The sequence below is a fragment of the Myxocyprinus asiaticus genome, chromosome 13 (genome assembly GCF_019703515.2).
Source record: "Myxocyprinus asiaticus isolate MX2 ecotype Aquarium Trade chromosome 13, UBuf_Myxa_2, whole genome shotgun sequence".
Classification (NCBI taxonomy): Eukaryota; Metazoa; Chordata; class Actinopteri; order Cypriniformes; family Catostomidae; genus Myxocyprinus; species Myxocyprinus asiaticus.
Genome location: NC_059356.1, coordinates 32,366,140 through 32,385,583, shown reverse-complemented (window position 1 = coordinate 32,385,583; position 19,444 = coordinate 32,366,140). Strand labels below are relative to the sequence as shown.

Here is a 19,444-nt window from a genome sequence, read left to right as displayed (position 1 = left end):
ACAGAGCCGAGAAATTAATCTAAAAATCTTCATTTGAGTTCAGCAGATGAAAGAAAGTCATACACAACTGGGATGGCATGAGGGTGAATAAATGAGGAGAGAATTTTCATTTTGGGGTGAACTATTCCTTTAAGCCATGTTGAAATAAATAATAATAATAATTTAAAAAAATTCATTTGGTTAAATGCATATTTATCCAATGAAAATCTTCATAATTTTTTATTAACATCAATGTTTTAACGTTAAGTGCAATCGCATGTCCCCAGTTGTTCAAACACTCATTAGCTCAATCAGGTTTTTCTTTCTTTACTTCTTCCTTCCTTCCTTCCTTTTTTCCCCTGCTCCAAGTAAGAAGGAAACATTCGATATCAACTAGGTCAACTGAACTAGTGTGGGCACCAGAATGCCGCAATTGGTCTGGCCAGAGCTGATATTTGTAGATAAATACCACATCCCCAGAGGTTCTCCTACAATGAATTATTAGAAAGGTTTCATTGATCTCTATCAAAATGGCAATAATCTCCAGTTTCATCCGGGCCTTTACTGGGGCTTCAAAGTGCATTAGGCTGCCCGGCCGCCATTGTTATCACAAAGGTGTTTTCCTGGCCTGGCCATTTTATCCGAGAGCGTGAAAAAGTGTAAGTCGCAAAAGTGATTTTCTTTCTCTCTGTGGTATGTTCCAATGGTGTATTGTATTTTATGGCCTCCAATAAAAATCTACTGCAAAGCTCTAGACCATATGTGTATGGGCCCAATGCTTTTTATACTTATGTAATAAAGGCTGTTTATGAAAGCGCTTCCGCTTTTTGTTTTCTCTTGCAGGAAATTTCATTCGAAAGGTAATGATTTCAGTATATCTAACAAAACAGAAAATCTTTCAAATTGTCATTGAACCGGGAAAAGTGATCTTTATATTTGGTATTATTCTTTCTTTGCATTTATGGTCTCATCCTGGTGAGGTTTATATACAGTGTCATTCCAAAGTCCACTTGTGAAAATTTTGCTTTTTTTCTAAATTAACAGTATCTCATAACAAATTATATTATCAGCGTAACAATTTGAGTGAAAAGATTCATTGAAAAATGAACATAAATTTCACAGTTTCTAAGTATTTGGTATATATCCCCCTTTTGCTTTATTGGCAGCATGGACTCAAGCTGTCATGGACTTCACAAGTTGCATAACCTGATGTCCATGTTAAGCATGATTTGACAATGTTTCACAGAGCATCTTGTGAGCTTCAATGGAAGCAAAGAAATCAAAGAAAAAAAAGTGCAGACTCTTAAATATATTTTTTAAGCATGTTGCATTCTTTTTTTCAAAATCCTAAAACCTTCCAGGTTTTAATAAGATTTTTAATCCCAGATGTCCAATGCAGACTTTTGAAAAGCACTGTGTATATATTCAATTTTGTGAATCAGATTAAAACTGTCATGCCCATATCACAAAGCAGAGAGAGAGAGAGAAAAAAAAAAGCATTGGCATTGAGCAATCAGATGAAAGATTTCAATGACCAACTGGGAATAGAAAACTTCTGGATTTTGAGTTGTCTAACATTAAAGCATTCTGTCCCTGGTTTGATATCTGTCATAGTCTGCTCTGTCATTACAATGATGCCACTTTGATATGTTGCCATCTGTAAAGAACAGCCACCTGTCTCCATCAATCATCAAAACAGACCGATGAAAAGAGCCACAAACTGTCATTACCTGACAGCAGATAATGACCAACACAACTGTGCTTTCAGTGGTCCTGAATAAACAGGTAATGACACGGCAGGTCATTTGAATCTATCCTCGTGTCCCTGTAATTTAATACCAAACAATGCCAAGTAAACCTCAGAGATGGCCATTGGTGTTCAAGGCAATATCCTCAGGCACACAATGAGTTTGGAATGAGGTTGCCTTATTGTGACACTGTTCACTTCCCTAGTGCATGCAGGGACAGTGGAAGGCCAGTCAGGGCTGCCATGCCCTCACACACAAACAGGGGCATTACAGTGAATGTACTGTAGCTCAGTAGAATATAATTAAATATAACACCACTTCTTGTCACAGGTCAGCAACCAAGCCTGGTCATGAAATGGCATTCTAAATGCCAAAGCCATTCATTATGAAAATGCTATGCATTGATTTGTCATACATTGTAAAGAAAGACAATTTTAAAATCTTTGCAGCAATGGCCATGGCATTAGCATTAATACTGTTCAATTGCTCTCCATTTTCAAAGCAACATGGCCAGGCCCTCTGAAACCAGAGACACGTTAAGCACTTCAGCACAGTCAATGAAATAAAATAATACAGGATTGAGTATATTAGATAAAAATTATGATATATAAGCTGCGCTCTACTGCAAGACAGCTAATTAAATAAGAGCATATTTGATAGTAACTGACAGTGGAGCGTTCTTACACAGGTCCCATCATTACTGTCAGGGAGAAAGAGGCAATTAGAAGGTGTATAAATACCATATGGTGTATGCTGAATTGCCTTGCATTAATGTAAATTATATTCTCTGCGAATACATGAAATGTTCTTAATCCTCATTTTTATCTGTTACCCAGATACTCTCAGCAATTAATTCAACTAATGCCAGCATATATATATATAAATATGTTACACTGACATTAGATTAATGAATTCCTGAGAGTATCTGGTTAATATATATACAGTTTACGATATATACCAGTATATATGCTCATGGAACGGCATTCCAAATGCCAAAACCATTATATTACAATGAAATACAAAAAAATATTTGTATTGCTTTTATGTAAAAAAAAAAAAAAAAAAAAAAATATATATATATATATATATATATATATATATATATATATATATACACACACACACACCGATCAGCCACAACATTAAAACCACCTGCCTAATATTGTGTAGGTCCCCCTCGTGCCGCCAAAACAGCGCCAACCCACATCTCAGAATGCTATTCTGAGATGCTATTCTGTTGACCTCTCTCATCAACAAGGCATTTCCGTCCATAGAACTGCCACTCACTGGATGTTTTTAGTTTATGGCACCATTCAGAGTAAATTCTAGAAACTGTTGTGTGTGAAAATCCCAGGAGATCAGCAGTTACAGAAATACTCAAACCAGCCCATCTGGCACCAACAATCATCCATGCGATTATCTAATCAGCCAACCATGTGGCAGCAGTGCAGTGCATAAAATCATGCAGATACGGGTCAGGAGCTTCAGTTATTGTTCACATCAACCATCAGAATGGGGAAAAAATGTGATCTCAGTGATTTAGACTGTGGCATGATAGTTGGTGCCAGATGGGCTGGTTTGAGTATTTCTGTAACTGCTGATCTCCTAGGATTTTCACTCACAACAGTCTCTAGAATTTACTCCGAATGGTGCCAAAAACAGAAAACATCCAGTGAGCGGCCGTTCTGTGGATGGAAATGCCTTGTTGATGAGAGAGGTCAACAGAGAATGGCCAGACTGGTTTGCACTGACAAAGTCTAAGGTAACTCAGATAACCACCCTGTACAATTGTGGTGAGAAGAAGAGCATCTCAGAGTGCTATTCTGAGATGTGGGTTGGCACTGTTTTTCCTGGCACGAGGGGGACCTACACAATAATTAACAAAATTAACAAAAACTGTTATGAAAATATGAATTTTGAAAATAGCAATTATGAAAATAAATTGTTAATAAATGTTTGCTGTAGGCTGTTATTCTACACAATGTAGGCTTAAGCTTTCAATCACAACATTCACGCTAAGCATTACAGTTAATGCACCCTCGATGATATTCGATGATATCGAATACAGTGAATACGACCGTTTGAATTGTTAATGTGTGACACATTTTTTACACAAATGACAAGAGAACTTAGAACATATTTAGTTGAGATTCTGGACTCACTAGTGACAAGTTTGTGTGGTGATCGTGTACAGAGAATATTTAGCAGAGATGGGCCACTTCCATTTAAATGAACAGGAGAAATTGGAACGCCCAACCAAGAAGCTCTAGAACCCAATGGTCAACAGATTTAGAAAGGAAGTCCCACCTTACAGGTAAAAGAGCCAATCACCTTTTAGATACAGACATTGCCTGTTAATCAACTCGATAATGTGCATTAGCTATACAAGTCGGGAAAATTGAGCGTTTTAGAGAAATATAAGGTAAAGAAGGACAATTTATGATTCCAGTATTATCAAATTTTATTGCTGATTTGAAATATGTTCTTTGATCGTAATCTTGACCAACTGTTTTTGAGATTTCGGTGTTCCCCCATTCAAGAAGATAGGAGCAGCACTGGCATGACTGGAAATAGCCATTACAAAGATGTCTGACAGTGGACTGACTTGCTAGATGACTTTGCTGTGTATTGTTGTCACAAAGTTAACTCGCTAAATGTCCCTCGTCAGGGGCATAGATTCCAATCAAAACAAGCAAGTACAACCCCCCCCCCCCCCCCAATATTTATACCATGATCAATGGAAACATGTAAATGCTTCACACTGCAACCCCCCCAATGTTCAAGCCAAATCTACGCAATCGTCCCTCATACACACCACATAGCCCTATGGCTCCCCTATTGGTTATCATGGAGTGCAGCCTTTATCAATCAATTAAATAAACTGCTTTCATAGCATCTATTGAAAGACAACACTGACAAGGGGCTAGAAGTGCCTCCACAGCAGTTTTTCCAGCAGCAGTGGGAGTAAATAGTAAGAAAGGCAATAACATCAGCCTGGACAGCACTGCAGCTCTGTGATTCAATGCTCATCTAGACTACAGCCCATCTCTATGGGCTTTAATTGGTAGTAGAATATAACAGTGAACCATTTTTTCCTTTCTATTATTTTTATTATTATTATTATTATTATTATTTTTAAATTCATTTGACGTGACCTATTTATGAGCAATTCTTCCATTAGAGCCACGTTTGATTATATTTCAAATCTTTAGAAAATGCAGAACACATCTTTAAAATTTCCCTGATCTTCCCCACTTTTGAATTATTTAGGCCAAGTTTAAATGTTTAGGCTGGGGACAAGCCCAGTATACTGAAATATATAGTGAAATTCTGGTTAATGCATTAAAAATTAGGGAAAAGTAATTAAAGAGACAAAACAAAAACAAAAAAACAAAGCTATTATAATCTAAGTACATGTATGTATAACCAAGTACATGGACGTGGCACAATGTTCAGCTGCTCCATTAAACGGTGTTAAGATGAAAACCCTGTGGCAGAAGAAGTACCCACACAATTAATTCCATTTTTACATCCATAAGATCTATGACTAAAGTAATACTGAATGGGCAGACATACAGAGCCTGAACTGGACTCTCACATGGCACAGTCTGTTTGGTTACCAGAGGCATCTTAAAAGAACAAAACATCACGCTCATAGCTTTACCCAGAATGCATTATGTGTAATATCCATTTATTGTAATATTAGGCCTCTGGACATTATTTTGTTAATATTATTTTGTCCTCTTCTGAAAGTCTTTTTAGAGATGTATGTAAATTAAAAGAGAACTTTGTGTATTACTGAGTCTCTGATGTAGAAGTGTATGCATTCATTGATTTAAATATGACAATGTTAGATAAGTTGTTTGTTTCAGAAGATCTTGATTCCTCAAATAAACCAGCAGAGAAGTGAATTTCAAGTCATAAGGCACCTTAAATTATGCAAATTAAATATTTAGCAAGAACTGTACACTTTCATACTACACAGTAATTTCTGCATCTCCTGGGAAATTTCATCCTTGAATTTTTCAGTCGAAGCATATTCCTTCAAGACCATCCATGTTCCAATTAAACATTCAATATTCATTTTCTTAATATAGAATTTTAGTTTGCTGTGTAGCTGCATAAGTAAGTAACTGGAGATTGTTTAGTGTGATTAGTAAGTCTTTTGAATTTGAGTTCTTTTGACTTCTGATCAAAGTTTAAAAACATGTTTCTACTGTAAGCATAAGTAAACTATTAATTAGTAATAATACAGGGTTACCTCTGTCCTTATGAAAAAATAACGAAATTCCTTCCACAGCTTGCAAAGTATTGTTCTCCTGTGAATGTGAATCTATATGGTTGCTGAAAGCATTATTATTATTATTATTATTATTATTATCATTATTATTGCCTTGCCTCCGTTATTTTAGGTTCTTTGTACTTCGGGTGCACCTGTTAACAAGAATAGCATATGAAAAAAAAAATCTTGATAGCCTTTATCTTTAGTGAAAAAGAAAGGACCTTTCATCTGACACATTATGTAAAGGATAAATCTGGTTCCTTATTTCTATTTTCACTTGAACTGCCCATCAGATTAAGATTGGTTAAAATGAGATTAATTTCCTGATAAACCCTTACAGTGAAGAAGCCATCAGGGTGCTTTAAATGTATTCCATGGGCAATTAAGTGCAGCAAAATCTCCTCAGCAAAGACTGATTTTGAGTGATAATGGCAGGTGAAGAGACAGATAATGAGCAGGCCAAGACACACTCGCTTACAGCTCTCTAATATTACTTCCAGTGCTTTAACCCTGCAGTTATGAATCAACGTGTCATGCACCGCTTCTGACACTCCAAAGAAAGAGTAGTCTCGCCAAAGATGAGAAAAGTGAGGGATAAAGCTTTAAAAGACTGATTACGAACCCATACACAAACACAACTGTACCTTTGCTTTAGCTCTAAACAAATGTTTGGTTGGTGGCATGTAAACCAATGTAGAAGGCAATCGGTTAGGACATGTTATTTTTCTTTTTTTTTTTTTACATCTCTCCTTTGGACTGATTAAAAATGATTGATTACTTGTGGCCAGAATCAGTCATCTTGTGGCCAGAATCCATCCATCTTGTTATTTTAATTGAAAAAGACAAATTCTGTCCACTAGATGTGTGCATCACAGATCCTTCACAAATCCTAAAAACTCTCCTGAAACCTGCTACTGTACAAGCGAGGAATGACACAGACAAGCTTAGACAAATCAAACGGGAAAACACATAAACATCAATAATGACAAACACATGTAATTACAGCAGTTTTGTACAGTACATATGCACACATGGAAGCACATGAACACCAACGAGTGCACCACAATCAGCTGAGATGGTTGTTACGTACCCACAAATACATCATCATCTTGAGCGAGGAGTCAGGGGCTCTCCGATAGTGAGAAAACGCTTCCTTAGTTAGCTTCTTTTAACTTCTTGAGCTCAGCTATGGAAACCAGGCTGAATCCTTCTTGTTTCGTCTCTCTCAGGCTCACAGTTCTTTTGTATAATTTATTATGTCACTATAATAGAGCTTATTAAAACTGACACTTGGTGGAAAAAGAAGCTACTTCACAAGATTTGAAATGCTTCTAGCAGTCTTGTTCTTGGTCGTTTCTCCTTTTTTTTTTTTTTTTTGCTCTTTCTTTCCTTTCTCCACTTGGTCCTCCTCACCCTTTCACTGACAACCCCTGCTTAGGCACCAATTCCTGATGTATCTATTTAATGAGAAGATCCGTGCACCAAGAAAGTCCAGTATAAACTGTGCACTCAAAGTGCCAGAGAAAAAAGAGAGAGAGAGATGGAGAGAGTAATAGAGAGAGAGAGAGAGAGGAAGTGGTGGGGTAATGGTGTAGGTTTCACGAGAACACGCTCGCACACTTCTCAAGAAAGGTATGCTTTACGTTAATGCACACTGCAACATGGACAGATGGTAGGACGATCCAAAGCAGAACTGGCCCAAAAAAGGACTTTTTATTCTACAAAATGCAGCTCAAATCCTCAGACACGGTCCTCTAGAAGTTGACACGTAGGGGAAGACATCAGTGGGACATCAAAAGACTTATCTTTCGTCCTGAGGGAAGGTAAGAGGGCACACATCTAACCGGAAAGCTTCAACTTCCTCCCAGAAAATACAGCAACCTCAGCTGAGTGAGATCCAAGTAAATAAAAAAAGGTAGAAAAAGGAGAAAAATAAAAAAAATCAGCAAACTTAGCAAACTAAGATTAAAAATGGCACAACAGGATGAAAAGGAGGTAGAAAGCACAATCCTCTTCTAAACGTGGAGCTTGCACCTGACTCTGCAGCATGGGTGCTTTTTTCCCCTCTTCTCCTCCTCCTTATCCGAAGTGAATGTGTTGGAAATAAAAGCAGCGTGCACTGGGGCCAAGGCCTTCCCGCTCGGGTTGCTCTGGCTCTGACGCACTGGCTGCCTTCTTACAGCAATTTATACAGCCATCTGCTGACTCTACCACGCTACTGCTATGGAGAGACATTCAGAGATGCAGCAAGACAAGCAGCCCTGCCTGCTGCAGCTAAACCACAGTCATAACTCAATGAGCACATATGATACTAAAACTCATTACTACTGTTCAGATGGGGGAAGAGATTTTTAATCAAACACAGGTATCAGAGAAACTTGAGAGTAACAGAGAAAATAACATATTGTAAAAGGATATTTCAGATCAACAGCAGGCAAAATAGAACTTTTTTTATGTGTCTGAGGTACAAACGTAATGATATTTGCCAGTATATGTATGAGGGAAATTAAATTCGGAGGGAAATTTTAATATTAAATTGCCCTCAAGAAGTGGATTTGAATCACATAAAAAAAAAAAAATTATTGAGCCAAAGGATGGGCACAGACCCAGTCACACATATAGCACACATATAACATGTACAAAAGCACTTATAGCATCTTATTAAAGCAAAAAGCCGAGAGCCTGTGCGTAACAGCAATTTTACAATGGTTGAGGGGTGTTCTTTAGGCGTAGTGTCTAAAATCCCCTTTACCGTGGTAAAATCACTGAAAAGTACAGCCTTGAGTGGCATATTGCTTTAAAAAAATGGTGGAAACTGCAATATGATAAAAGACACCAATGTTCCATAAATAGTTAAACGTATTAACAATTATACTTGGAATAAACAATTCTTCTGCCAAGTAGTATGGTTCATTAAAGTTCATTAGTGATATGGATCATTAACTGCAAGCTGTTTACAGTAGCCAATCTATGTATCAACTTGGCACATTAAAACAGAATACGCAATCTCAGGTGTGCATTTATTGGCATTTTATAACGGCTTAGAATGTGGCTCCAATCAGAATTTAAAGTTGGAACTATGCATTTTATAAAGAGGAATTTGCCTCTGCTTGTGCTCTTAAAGCCTTTTCAAGAAAAGGTACTTGACAAGCAGATACATAAAAGAAAACTGATTTCTCTACAAGCTGCAGAAGTAATGAAGAGTTTGTTGTGGAGTTGCTCAACGAGTTGACTGGTAGTATTATCAAGTGTACACAGTCTGAGGGGTGATTACAAAAAAATCTAGTGTAAAAAATCATATTAATGGTTAAAATGTTATTATTTGAAATAAGTGTGATTATATGCCACTGCCAATGTTAAGTAAAAAAATTTTATTCGCTGCGTAATGCACACATATAATGACTGTTGTAACAGCAGTAGCGGTTTTAACCACCATGCACACCACGCAATTGCGTGGGGCCCAAAACATAGGAAAGTTCTGCAAAAAAATGCTTGAGGGGTGACATGATGTTCTGGGTACATGCACAAATACGCTGTTGTCAGCACTCTTAGAGTGGTTCACGTTAGAAGCCGCTGGGGAATATATATAGGCCATCAGAACTTGTTTCGAGCACACGCTCTCACTCACAGATACGCGTGAACGGATGAGTTAGGGGCCGTTCACACCGAACGAGTTTTTGCCTGCGTCTGCTCTGTTTTTCCATTGTTTTCCTGTGTAAACACGCACTGGATGAACGTTCATACATGCTGCACCGCGTCTCGCTGTTTCTTCAGTGTCTCACGGAGGACTGGAACATTTTTAGACACTGTGTCAAGTTAATAAGAGCATCAGGTTTCAACAATGCATCCCGGGACACCTGCGTTCTGTATCAGTTGTTGCACTGTTTTAGCGCAGGTGTCACAAAGATTTAACGTTCTGAACAAGTTCAGGTTGCAAAGAGGGTACTGTTACAATGTTTAACATTATTCCAGATTGTTCTGCAACAAGCAAAGTTTCAGCGCTTGATAAAAGGCAATGTTTTTTTTCCCCTTCTGCTCTAGTGTGCTGAGGGGCTGCCGTGCCTTGTATGTTTATTGTTACAATACGAATGTTGCCTACGATGCTTACATAAAATACAGCCTAAGCATCAGAATATAAAATCCAGGTGAATGTAAAGTAAATAAGACAGGAATATATTACTATTGTGTACAACAAATCCTCAAAGTAATAATAATACTGTATCATATTATAATGACAAACTGGACAACAATAAATAATTTTGGGTTATAATATTAATAAATAACAACTGAATTCCAAAATGTTACTGGGTGAAGTAGTAGGTGTTGCACACACACACACACACACACACACAAATAATAATAATTTTGTAAAAATATACAGGTGCATCTCAATAAATTAGAATGTCGTGGAAAAGTTCATTTATTTCAGTAATTTAACTCAAATTGTGAAACTCGTGTATTAAATAAATTCAGTGCACACAGACTGAAGTAGTTTAAGTCTTTGGTTCTTTTAATTGTGATGATTTTGGCTCACATTTAACAAAAACCCACCAATTCACTCTCTCAAAAAATTAGAATACATCAAAAGACCAATAAAAAAAACATTTTTAGTGAATTGTTGGCCTTCTGGAAAGTATGTTCATTTACTGTATATGTACTCAATACTTGGTAGGGGCTCCTTTTGCTTTAATTACTGCCTCAATTCGGCGTGGCATGGAGGTGATCAGTTTGTGGCACTGCTGAGGTGGTATGGAAGCCCAGGTTTCTTTGACAGTGGCCTTCAGCTCATCTGCATTTTTTGGTCTCTTGTTTCTCATTTTCCTCTTGACAATACCCCATAGATTCTCTATGGGGTTCAGGTCTGGTGAGTTTGCTGGCCAGTCAAGCACACCAACACCATGGTCATTTAACCAACTTTTGGTGCTTTTGGCAGTGTGGGCAGGTGCCAAATCCTGCTGGAAAATGAAATCAGCATCTTTAAAAAGCTGGTCAGCAGAAGGAAGCATGAAGTGCTCCAAAATTTCTTGGTAAACGGGTGCAGTGACTTTGGTTTTCAAAAAACACAATGGACCAACACCAGCAGATGACATTGCACCCCAAATCATCACAGACTGTGGAAACTTAACACTGGACTTCAAGCAACTTGGGCTATGAGTTTCTCCACCCTTCCTCCAGACTCTAGGACCTTGGTTTCCAAATGAAATACAAAACTTGCTCTCATCTGAAAAGAGGACTTTGGACCACTGGGCAACAGTCCAGTTCTTCTTCTCCTTAGCCCAGGTAAGACACCTCTGACATTGTCTGTGGTTCAGGAGTGGCTTAACAAGAGGAATACAACAACTGTAGCCAAATTCCTTGACACGTCTGTGTGTGGTGGCTCTTGATGCCTTGACCCCAGCCTCAGTCCATTCCTTGTGAAGTTCACCCAAATTCTTGAATCGATTTTGCTTGACAATTCTCATAAGGCTGTGGTTCTCTCGGTTGGTTGTGCATCTTTTTCTTCCACACTTTTTCCTTCCACTCAACTTTCTGTTAACATGCTTGGATACAACACTCTGTGAACAGCCAGCTTCTTTGGCAATGAATGTTTGTGGCTTACCCTCCTTGTGAAGGGTGTCAATGATTGTCTTCTGGACAACTGTCAGATCAGCAGTCTTCCCCATGATTGTGTAGCCTATTGAACCAAACTGAGAGACCATTTTGAAGGCTCAGGAAACCACTGCAGGTGTTTTGAGTTGATTAGCTGATTGGCATGTCATCATATTCTAATTTTTTGAGATAGTGAATTGGTGGGTTTTTGTTAAATGTGAGCCAAAATCATCACAATTAAAAGAACCAAAGACTTAAACTACTTCAGTCTGTGTGCATTGAATTTATTTAATACACGAGTTTCACAATTTGAGTTGAATTTCTGAAATAAATGAACTTTTCCACGACATTCTAATTTATTGAGATGCACCTGTATGTAGGTAAATATTTGTTTATTTTTTTTATCACTGTATTGTGGAAAAACGGGAAAACATGCATTAATTATCTTTAACAAGATTTTTATTTCATTAAACATTTTGAATGTACTTGGCTAAAATGGTTGATGGGATGAATTTTAAATTATGATTTTTTTAAGCAAACATTTTCGAAATGGGGCCCCAGCTTGGTCGGATTCTTGGGGCCTCAGAAATCGTAAACCCGCCCCTGTGTAAAAGATGTTATCAATTTGAGCTATATTGATTGTATGTTATTGCATGTGTATCTAAATTTGCTCAGAACATTTTACTAATTAAACATGACTGTAGTAAAATGGCCAAAGAATCTATACAATGCAAGAAATACAACACCTCACTCAAAACATCTTCAGTCTGACCCATTATTAGATACAAATAATTGCCAAATACAGCTGTTAACGACTATTAACAATTGCACAGAATTAATGATTTTGAGGAGACAATACCACGTTTTGGTATACAAAGGCATTTTGCACTGCAAGTCACAGCATTAAATTTGTTAATATTTGGCAAATAAAAACACTTAAGATCTGTACAGTTGTTTATTTAAAATGTTGATACAAAGGCAAATATGCTGTGATATATGTTATATTAGAGATTAAATGCAAAGGAAAAAATACAGCAATATATGAAGACAATCCATGTAAGATCAGAGAGCTTTTTAAAGAGTATGCAAGGCAGAGATGCAGCAATAACATTTACATGTTAATGTTACCGGTCCAGCTCAAACTGCTCTGATCGGGATTCTAATCAGTGTCTCCGGCATGGGAGGTGGGCGCTAACGAGGAGGCTAAAAGGTTACAGCCTCTAGCGTCAGTCGCTAGTGCACCTCTTGAGGCCAGGGGAGTGAGGTTTACACACACTGCACAGCACGTACCAGCTGGCCACCATTACACTCACCCCCCTAAACCTCACTCCCGTCCGGGTCACGGCACCACTGTTACCGGTCCTGCTCGACCCGCTCTGAGCAGGATTCAAACCGGCGTCTCTGGCATGGGAGGCAGGCACTAACGAGGCCAGGGGAGTGAGGTTTACACACACTGCAAAGCACGTACCAGCTGGCCACCGTTACATTAACAGAACCCTTAAGAGAAAAAAACGGTTTCCATTTTTAAGGCATTTGATGCAAATGAAACACACGTCTTCACTGCTTCAGCATTTAATGTCGGTGGTCAAAACAGCTTTCTGTGCTTTAGCTCCACCTGTTCTGCTGGTTTTGGGAACTGCAGCAGCTCCTGACACATGATTCACAGCTCAAATTTTATTGGTCGGGCGAAGAAAAAAATATTCGACACACTCACTGTAAAAAAAGCTTTTCTTTGTCGGCACACAATTCAGCAGGAACATTCATTCCAGGTGTGAAGAGCTCATTAGGAATCCATTGTTTCCATAAAAAAATTAATCGCGGCGAGAAATCAGGTCGAAGTTTCGCATTTGGTGTGAAAAGGCCTTTACTTGCAAAATGTAAAAAGGGAGTCTTCCCAATTCAGAATGAAAGGCTTAGTACAAAGACATCCAATCAATACTATGTGCAATACACTAAATTATTTTTGACATGGTGCAATATTATTAAACAAGGATAAATGGCATAATGTTGTGTCCATTGTTTGTGAAGACTCTTGCGAAAGAAACATACTTCAACCTACAATTTGGTTAAATGTTTTTACTTCAGGGCAAGAAAGGTCTAATGGTCAATGAAACTGAGTGCTGCTTACAGACATGACCATTTACATGGAGCAGTCCAATACTGCTGCTGTCTCCACAGTCTGAATGCACCCTTTAACCTAATTAAAAAGTCTAAAATAGTAGCTAAAACAAACCCAGTGAAATCAAAACTTGGACTTTTGAGGCTTTAATTCCATGTCTGTTAGCTTTGAAGCCATCTATATGCGAGTGTAGTCCTAAACTCTGACATTATTCACTTTTAGCAGATTTTAAAATCTTTAACAATTTTTCTCTTCTGGGAAAAACAGACCAAAATACTGACCGCTCATAGTGCACTCAAGCATTTTGTCCAATCAAATGATCTTTAGAACGAAAATGTCAATCACACTAATACTACCTACTTTTGACTAACATGTCAAACTAAAGGCTACTGCTAAAGATATTGGCTACATAAAAACAATGGGATGAGCACAAAATTCCTGTTGCAATAGGACCAGGGTTTGAAATTAACTTTTTGGCTCACCAGGCACTGTGGCTAGTACTTTTCCAAGGTCACTAGCCACTCAACATTTTCACTAGCCAAAATCTCCCACCTCACAAAGAGTGATAAAGGTAACTGTAACTGTAAATGCATGCATTTGTTTGGACATTTTATTTAAACAAGAATTATGTGAGTTCAGCAGGACACATGCTTAATGGTTTAAGTAACCTATAAAATATCAAAAGGCAAATGCCAGTTAGAACAAGAGTAGGATAGAACAGGAGGAAAATTTGTCAATCATTTTTCCATAGTTCACGGAAGTTTCAACCCCATCAAATTGAAAATGTCTATGAAAGTTTACCATTGTTCTACCATTGTTTAACAGTGACATTTGCAATGACAAGGCCATTATGAAAGAACCTGGTTAGGTTAATGTTAGTGTAAAAAAAAAAAAAAAAAAGTAGTTGTATTTGTTATGAAAAAGCTAATAGCCTAAACACATTTAGAAACATTTTACTACAACTTTCACAGTTGTAATAAAATTAAAATCTAATAGATTCACCCTAACAGATTTATTATTAATCAAGGCAAGTTACCAGTTAGTGTCACTGCATTAATATATATATAGGCAGCAGTTCCGAGTCGCCCGACATTCACAGAATTTTCAATGCAGGAAAAACCCTGAAAAAAACGGCATCCGCCAAAGTGGCCAGAAAGAGTGACAGAGTTATCTGCCATGGAGTTACCCACCACTGTCTTTTAAGGATTAATTCACTGAAAAAATATTTACTCACCTTAATGTCGCTCCAAACCTCTATGACTTTCTTTCTTCCGTGGAACATAAAAAATTAATTTTAAAAACCATTTTAAAATCTGTTATTCACACCCCCCCCCCCCCCCAAAAAAAAACATTAATAAAAAAATAAAAATAATACTAATGATGCGCATGACATTTGTTCACTAGAAACAATGTGAACCAATGAGGTTTGATGTTATTGACATAACTGCCATATTTGATGCAATTTACTTTATAAATATGTTTAATCTGAGAGTGAATAATGACTTAAATTTCATTCTGTTCATTGCACAAATTGATTGTATCGCTTCAAAACATTTGTAAAATAGAGTTTTATCGATTACTTTTACTGTGATGTTTTGGTGTTTTTGTCCTTTTTCAAGTCAATATTCACTTTCATTATGGCGGATAAACCTTGTGAAGGCTTTTTTTTATGTATTAGGGAGGCCAGCAGGGGGTGCTCACCTTGTGGTCTGTGTGGGTCCTAATGCCCCAGTATAGTGATGGGGACACTATACTGTAAAAAAGCATCGTCTTTCGGATGAGACGTTAAACAGAGGTCCTGACTGTCTGTGGTCATTAAAAATCCCAGGACACTTCTCGTAAAGACTAGGGGTGTAACCCAGGTGTCCTGGCCAAATTTCCCCCATAGGCCCTTCTCAATCATTGCCTCCTAATAATCCCCATCCATTAATTGGCTGTAACACTCTACTCTCTCCTCTCCACTAATAGCTGGCGTGTGGTGAGCGTACTGGCGCACTATGGCTGCCGTCGCATCATCCATGTGGATGCTGCACACTGGTGGTGGTTGAGGAGAATCCCCCATACTAAGTAAAAGCACTTTGAGTGCCTAGAAAAGTGCTATATAAATGTAAATAATAATAATTATTATTATTTTACAAATGTATCTTTTGTGTTTCACGGAAGACAGACAGTCATATGGGTTAATAATGACAGAATTTTTATTTTTGGGTGAAATATCCCTTTAAAGAATAGTGCACCAATTCCTTTGTCAGGGCTAGAACCCTCTTTTTAAGAATATTTAATACTCAATACTAAAAATCCCAGTTCTTCTGCAGGAAATGCTAATTGACAAAACCGGATATACAGTACATCATCCTCGCTCATCTCAAATAAATATAAATGAAGGGCAAGCTTCCCAAAAGCACTTAGGAAACAGCTGTCCTCAGACTGATGAGTGAGTCACTAACAAGAGGAAATGAGATGGTAACAAAAACAAGAAAGTGGTTTTCAGATTTCTAAGATCAAATTAGCACTGCCCTCTGGAAACTCAAAGAAAATTATATTTTTGATCATAATCCGTTTTGTCCCCATTTTCTCCCTGCTCTAATTTGAATGGAATTCAGAAGAATTCAGATCATTAAAGAAACAAATAAACAAACAAAGATTTGCCACCAAAATTAGAGTAATGGCTGTGTATGAGCATGAACATCTGTGCATTAATCATATAAGCCCTATCAGACTTAAAATCCCTCAACAAACCATGATAAATTAAAGCACTGAGCGGGGACTGCAACTTCATTCCTGCATAGACTACACTTGCCCATGATACAGTAGAGAGAGAGACCGATAATCGGTTTGACCGATATTTTTAACCAATATTTTCACTTTTCCACTTAATCGGTTTTTGGTTCTTTAGTACTGATAAAGTAAGACACAAAGACTTTAAATCTTAAATATTAATTAAGTAAGGGGCTTTGCAAAAGTGTATATTGCAACTTAAAATAGTTCAATTCATTCTTTATAGACACAATATTACTTTGTGTATAAAATTACCGGTAGTTTTAGTGATAAATGATTAAGTTGTTCTACAATTAAAAATCAGTTATGCAGATCGGTTTTTGGACATTTAAACTAAAAAATAATCAGTATTGTATCTGTCATTAAAAACCAATATCGGTCGATCTCTATTCTACATTGCTGTATATACACTCTGTGTGTTGTATAAACAGCTCAAGGTAGAGGCATCAGGACACATGTTCATCTACGCACAGATATCATGTGTTTGAAGAAGATGAAGATCTTTGGGAGGGTTTTCATCATGAAGTGAAGCTGACACCTTTGCTTGCCTGGCTTTTCAGGACAGTGAGTGAGCAGGAGGTTTTGAGAGCCGCTATTAAAGTTTAATGAGAAAGCAAGGTAAGCTTTGTTGTATTTTTAATATGGACACAGCAGAGTATGAGAGAATAACTGTTTTTTGTATGAGAGTAAAATTGAAATTTTTACTTTACTTTTTGCCCATTGATTTAACATCACCCTCATCTCTGTCTGAGAATGCTTAAGTGAACATGACATTTTCACAAAAAAAAAAAAAAAAAAAACAACTAAAATCATTGTGACAAAATAATTAGTCTTTACATGACTGAATCTCTCAGCTTGATTACAGTGTGCTCTGTGGACTGGTTAATTGAGTGTGCGATATCACAATACACTGTTAAAACATGTGAACTCACATTAACAACTGCACAAAAACAGATACACACACACAGACACATACAGAGCCAAAGACACAGAGGCATCACTTACCCTGAGCTGGTCTGTTTCACAACTCATTGGTTGTCCTGGAATCTGTCAACAGAGACATACAAATTAGAGTAACACATTACACACCAAATGTAGCACCTCCCTTCTGTAATTACAAGTCAATCATCTAGAGCAGGCTGAGGGGCGACAAAATGAGATCTGTCAAATTTGAGGTTTGCAACATGGAACCATGCAAAATGTGGTGAGAGCAGGGAATAAAGACAGGCAAGATATCGTTTCCATGCTAGAAACAGGAGACAACAATATTTTTCCTTTTTTGACAAATAATGAGAATGGTATAGAGGTTGAATTGAATTGAGGAGAGCATTTCTACATGCCTTGATGCACAGTTTACTCGGCCGACAAAAAAAAAATAAATAAATAAATAAATAAAATTGTGGGGAAAAAACACATTTCTAATTTTGTTAATGCTTGTTGAGTGTATGAAAGAGAACTACACAATTAAGAGATTAGGGTCTGGTTACACTGAGAGGTTTCCTGGATATACCACTAATCTTTCCCTCATGAATTCCTGCCGTCGATACGTCCATAATGCACTGGTCGAGTGTTCATTTAAGAAACAGAATCTGTGTTACAAACACTCTCTTCAAATGTAATGATATTAACAGTTTCACTCTCCTCACAACCTAAACCATTTAGCTGTTTTTAAAAGTGCACATCTCCCATTAGTCAGGCCACTGAGTGAGGCCCAATATGATTTTCATCATTTAGTAACTGGACATGGCTGCAGAAAAACCCTAAAGAGAATTATGACCTGCAGATAGAGGGAAAAAAGGCCAGGGAAATGGCTTTGATTTGATATGATAAGAGGGAAAAAAATGGATGCATTAACTTTGTCACATTGAAATATTTTCGTATCAAATGAGTAGTAAGACTTGCGGTAACATCCATTCGCTGATTTGTAGGAAAACACTCATGATCGGAAAATGGTTTGCCTTTTAGGAGGAAGTTCATATTTCATATTTGTTTTTGTTTTTTATCAATTGTAAAAGAAAATCTAGGGACAACAGCTGCACCAGAATTTTTTTTATTTTTTTATTACGTGTTCAAATTATGGTCATGAGAAAGTTTTAGGCAAATAAATGTCTTTCTCCAATGAAAAAATAAAATAAAATAAAATAAAACAGGGCACCGATGAACCATCTTGTAAGGCAGGAATTGTATTCTTTAGCGACACTGACCTTAATGATGGCTCACTTGTTTTGGTAGCCCTTTCCTTTCAGCCAACTGCCTCTAGCAGGTCATTAGGAGAAGCTTCTCAATAGCTCAGGGGCAGACAGCACACTGCATGCTTCTAGATTCAGACCGCTGGCATACATTTTTATACAAGGTTCCTGTGCTGAAATCTGAAATTCAAACCATCTTTTTCTCCTGTTATTTTTAACATGGATTGACAAGTGCTGAACATTGTTTTTTGCTTTTTTTTATGTTATAATGTCATATATTATTATACAAACTAAATTCTATTGCATTGTTCCAAAACCTAATAAGTTGCCTATTGAGGTACAGTTTAAGGCATCATGTTCCAAAGGGTATGCATCTTCATTACGCTGTTTCAGCCAGACTCTAAGGCAACACTGCATGCATCCTTTGCGGAGTAGGCAATCCCTGAATGCATTGCGATGAGCTTTGTGAATTATTATTTTTTTTTAACAATAAGGATAACCAGTGTAAGAGACAGAACTGTCACTTGCCCTGTTGGCCAGTGCTACATTGTCAAAAGAGACATAAATCTTACATTTGCTGATTTGTACATTTGTACATTGAACATAAACATTAGGTTTTCTGTAATGTTTTAAGCACTGAAAGCGTTTACATGCAAATTCTTAAACTAACTATGCTTAATAATCCGATGACATGGAAGATCATGTAAATGCCTTAATTGTTTCTCTTTTGTTGTGAAATGGTCTTAACTGGTTTAAGCAT

The 19,444-nt window shown here is 37.3% G+C and overlaps 2 protein-coding genes across 9 annotated transcripts in view; one reads left to right on the top strand and one right to left on the bottom strand.

Annotated features, from left to right (window-relative positions):
* LOC127450113 (N-alpha-acetyltransferase 60) overlaps positions 1-10,810 on the top strand; it is a 436,968-nt gene extending 426,158 nt beyond the window's left edge. Inside the window, exon 8 of the transcript XR_007898912.1 lies at positions 10,729-10,810. The gene's annotated coding sequence lies outside the window, so the exon portion shown is untranslated. The remainder of the gene's footprint in view (positions 1-10,728) is intronic.
* The window catches only part of rbfox1 (RNA binding fox-1 homolog 1), a 426,210-nt gene that overhangs the window by 249,066 nt on the left and 157,700 nt on the right, over positions 1-19,444 (bottom strand). For 7 of the 8 annotated variants that reach the window (XM_051713882.1, XM_051713878.1, XM_051713887.1 and 4 more), the window contains one exon: positions 17,501-17,542. In XM_051713882.1, the coding sequence (XP_051569842.1) occupies positions 17,501-17,527 (27 nt within the window). In that variant the 5' untranslated portion in view covers positions 17,528-17,542. Of the gene's footprint in view, positions 1-7,099; positions 7,226-17,500; positions 17,543-19,444 lie in introns of those variants that run through there. The other variant, XM_051713883.1, reaches the window with a different exon arrangement.